Source organism: Camelina sativa, chromosome 3, assembly GCF_000633955.1.
Source record: "Camelina sativa cultivar DH55 chromosome 3, Cs, whole genome shotgun sequence".
Taxonomy (NCBI): domain Eukaryota; kingdom Viridiplantae; phylum Streptophyta; class Magnoliopsida; order Brassicales; family Brassicaceae; genus Camelina; species Camelina sativa.
Genome location: NC_025687.1, coordinates 18,229,604 through 18,233,997, shown reverse-complemented (window position 1 = coordinate 18,233,997; position 4,394 = coordinate 18,229,604). Strand labels below are relative to the sequence as shown.

Here is a 4,394-nt window from a genome sequence, read left to right as displayed (position 1 = left end):
GTTTCAGAAAATTGACACAATAAATGTCTTCATAATTATATAATCACTAATAATAATATAATATCTTTTTATAGTATCTCTGCTTTTAAGTATTGTCTACATGCACGCATGATAAAAACAAATCTTGCGTATATAAACTGAATTTTTAACCATTAATGGTATATGATTAATTCTTTTTATTATTTTAAAGGAAAAATAAATAAATCTATGTACTATTAGTTAAAAAAAACCAGCGTGCAAAATTTATCAGATTTCATTAGCTAACAACAAAAAAAATACTTTATCCAGAAAAAGGGGCTAAATTGTTAATACTACTGCTTTCAAGACTAATAGTCTAATATACTGTATTATGTTTTCAAAAAGGCAAAAGAAAATATTATGAAAATTTCTGAAATTTAAGTGGAAAAAACAATCTAAGATCACACACTAAAGACTGATTAACTAATTTTTAATTAAATCATGGCGATTTCGAAGGCGATTGTTTTCAAGTTTTGAATGATTGATCCCGACGGGTTTGGGGGGCGAGGAGAGGATCTCCTTCGATCTCTGCTGGTTAATGATGATTGGATTCAGATCGGAAGTCTGATTCTTTTTGGGCAAAGTTTGATTCTGCTGGTTGCAGATCTTGGGATTGTGGGGGACTTTAATGGGTTCTCTGATCTTTATGATTCGGCCGGGTGGAGTTTGTATATTCTTATAAGGGGGATTGGAAATGTCGAGATGGTGGTCTTGATGATGGTATCTGATGGAGATTCGTGGATGGTTCCAACGCTTACAATCAGGGGTTTGGATGTTCTGCTTTCAAGTCTCAATATCTGTATTTGGAGGGGATTCATTTCTCTGGATTTGGGCAGGTTTTGTTATTCTTTGCTAGTATCGGATTTCAATAAGGGAAATATTGTCTTCTGTGGTGTTAATCTCGGGATTTCGACGGATTTGGAGTGGGAGGGAATCCGGATTGTCGACTCCTATGGGTTTGTGTATTGGTCTCTGTGGTTTACTTTATGGGATTCATATCTGATTTGGTTGGGGATTCTGTTTGAGATCTCTTTATCCTGGTTTGGAAGGTGGATATCTTTGATTTTTCCTTATGATAATTTCCAGGCTTTTTCGATGGTTTTGATGGTACGATTGGGGATAATCTGGATAGTAATGGGAGAATATATGATTCGATACGGTCTGCTCTTGGGAGAAGGGGTTAGTGTTGAGGTATATAAACGAAGGCTTGCGGTTTGTTTATGCATCATCTCTCTCTGGTTTTGTTATTCGCTCCTTCTTGCTTTTCTTTTCATCTTCAGTTTTTTCTGGGTTTTTCTTGCGGGTGGCTATATTTCTTTTCTGCGAATCATGGCTCAATTGGTTTTCAGCAAGAAGAATGCAACACTGGTTCGTACTGAAACTGTGTCCATCTCCAGTTTGGTTTTGGCTCAGAGAATTCAGCAGTTCTCGATGACCCTTATTGGTAGGCTCATGAATCCGGTGTGTCAGAATATGGAGTCCTTGATAGCTAATTTTCCAAAAATTTGGAAGTTAGAAGAGAGGGTGGTTGGTGCCGATTTAGGTCAGGGGGTTTTTCAGTTTAATTTTGAGGATGAGGAAGATATTTTGTCAGTTTTGCAAAATGGTCCATACCATTTTGATGGTTGGATGGTCTCACTGGTTCGATGGGAGCCAGTCATCTCTTCCTCCTACCCTTCAGCTATCAACTTCTGGGTTAAAGTGTTAGGGATTCCAATGCATTTGTGGGAGGTGGCTACTTTTGAGGCTGTTGGTAAGAAGCTTGGGAGGATTCAAGAGGTTGATGAGGAAACGGGTAGTCTATGTGTGTCAGTTAATGGGTTCAATCCGCTGATCTTCAAGATGGTGGTGCCTTTTGCAACTGGGGACGAGATTGTGGTCTCACTAGAGTATGAGAAATTAAATGGGGTTTGTGAGCATTGTTCCCGGATCACCCATGATTCCAAGGTCTGTCCAGAGGTTCTTAAGGGGGCTACTGTCCAAGGTGCGGATTTGCAGAGGGATAGTCGAGGTAGTCAAAGGCAATTTCCAGCTGTGAAGCAAGAACAGCATCTTAATGCTGGGGGTTGGGAAAAGCCTAGAAAGCATGCTAAGAGGGCCCTGGATTTTCAGTCTGCGGATTCTAGCGAATTTGGATATTTTCCCCAGCAACGTTTTGGAGGTCAGAGTTCTAACGGTAATGGTTCTCACCGTCCTCGTCAACAAGAGCATCTACAGGGTCACGCTTGGGGTCAGAAGAGGAGTTTCGGTGAGGTCACTGGTCGAGAGGAAGGTTCTCATCGCGGTACACATTCAGGGAATGGAGAGGGTTCGGGTAAGGTCCCCGGTTATGTTCTTAACCGAAAGAGTGCTGGTACGGCTTGGCCTAAACCTCTTTTTAAGGTCAAACAGGCGGCTGTTGTGGAGCATAGTTCGATGCGAATTGATAATATTGTGGGAGACCCCAGCTCTAGTGATCCACCAGCGGACAAGGAGGCTGAGGGGAGTGTTGTTAAGGGAGATGCCGGGGCTGATCTGGCTATGGATTTTGAGGTTGACAATGATGACTTGCTTGAGGATGGTGAATTTGATGATATGGGTAAGTCTGATCTTAACGGTGTCCAGGAGGGGGCTGTTTCTCCAACTCAGGGTGTGGGGGGTCATACGGATCAAGGGTCTGAGGTTCAAGTGGATCAGGTTACTGATTCCCAGGGTGATTATGACTGTATTCCGAAAGGTACACCCTCTTCTCATGTATCGGTTGAGTTAGATGTGGGGATTGTTAATAATGCTATGGCAGCATTTACTTTAGATGCGACAGGTGGGCATAAAAAGAAGAATTTTAATTCTTATGTTAGGAAGAGTGCTAGCGGTTCTAGGATGCCTTCTTTGGCTTTAGCTTCTCCAGGGAAACGTTTACTTGCTAAGGCTTTGTCTAAACCTGCAGGTGAAGGGAATAAACAGAAGCTGATGGGGAAACTGGGTAATAATACAGTGGGCACTAAACCTTCGGATGGGGGGCGTCAAGGAAAGAAAGGGATGGGGGCTCTCCCGAAACCGCCGGCTAGAACGTGAAGATTCTGAGTTGGAACTGTCAGGGCATAGGGGTGGATCTGACAGAAGGATATTTGGGAGATTTGTGGAAGCAGCATCGGCCAGACATCTTATTTTTATCAGAAACTAAAAAGTGTTTTTCTTATTTACAAAAATTTCAAAAAAAGTTTGGTTATAATAATTTGTACACTGTTGATCCCCATGGTTCTAGTGGAGGGTTAGCTTTATTTTTCATGGATGAAATAAAACTTTCTATTTTATATGATAGTAATCGAATTATTGATGTTAAAGCTTCATTTGGTCAACAATTGGTTTATTTGTCTTTTGTTTATGGGGATCCAATTCTGCAGAATCGTGCAAAGGTATGGGAGAAGTTAATGGATATTGGTTCTTTCCGGATAGATCCTTGGTTTTTGATTGGAGATTTCAATGAACTTGTTGGGAATCATGAGAAAAGGGGTGGGGCCTTACGGCCTGCTTCCTCTTTTGTGCCCTTTCAAACAATGATTCGGCACTGTGGTATGCTTGAATTCCCGTGTTATGGAGAGCAATTATCCTGGCGAGGTAATCGCTGTAATAACCAGGTGGTTCGGTGTCGCTTAGATCGTGCTCTAGGTAATGAAGATTGGCATAGTTTTTTCCCAAATTCGAGGGTGGATTATTTGGAGATGGTCGGATCTGATCATTGTCCCATTCTGGCTACTTGTCTGAAAACAGCCTCTCGCCGGTATAGGCAGTTTCGTTTTGATAAACGTTGGTTGGGGAAGGACGGACTTTTAGGTGCGGTAGAGTCCGGATGGGCGCGCACAAACAATTTTCGGGTACCGGCTTTTGTGGATAAAATTAGGAACTGTCGAAATTCGATTTCGTGGTGGCGGAAAAATAACGTGACTTCTGGCCCGTCCCTTATCTCTTCACTGAAGGCTGCCTTACAGGAGGCCAAGATGGATGACTTGATTTCTCAGGATGAGATTCGAGACATTGAGAGAAAATTAAAAGAGGCTTATCGGGATGAGGAGTTATATTGGCAACAGAAGAGCCGGAAATTCTGGTTACGGGTGGGAGATAAAAATACAAAATATTTTCATGCTTCGACTAAGCAAAGGAGGGTCCGGAATAGGATTGTTGGGTTATTTGGCCCGGATAACGTTTGGGATGAGTCACCTTTGGGAATGGAGAATATAGCTTCCAAATATTTTGAGGATTTGTTTAAACGGTCTGATGTAACTGGTATATCAGAAATACTACAGGAGATTTCACCTATTATTACAGATCATATGAATCGAAGTCTAATAAGGGAAATTACGGAGGCGGAGGTTCGGAAAGCTTTATTTGCTATGCAT

The 4,394-nt window shown here is 41.7% G+C and overlaps 1 protein-coding gene across 1 annotated transcript; it reads left to right on the top strand.

The window, feature by feature from the left end:
* Positions 467-4,017, top strand: LOC104777483. The gene is made up of 2 exons (XM_010501748.2): positions 467-2,734; positions 2,945-4,017. Exons 1-2 carry the CDS (start codon positions 496-498, stop codon positions 3,070-3,072), a joined length of 2,367 nt encoding a protein of 788 aa, XP_010500050.1. The 5' UTR covers positions 467-495; the 3' UTR covers positions 3,073-4,017.

Coding starts and splice junctions, on each gene's coding strand:
- LOC104777483 (XM_010501748.2), top strand. CDS start 496: ATGATTGATCCCGACGGGTTTGGGGGGCGAGGAGAGGATCTCCTTCGA. Junction 2,735..2,944: donor TTATGACTGTATTCCGAAAG/GTACACCCTCTT, acceptor CTAAACCTGCAG/GTGAAGGGAATAAACAGAAG.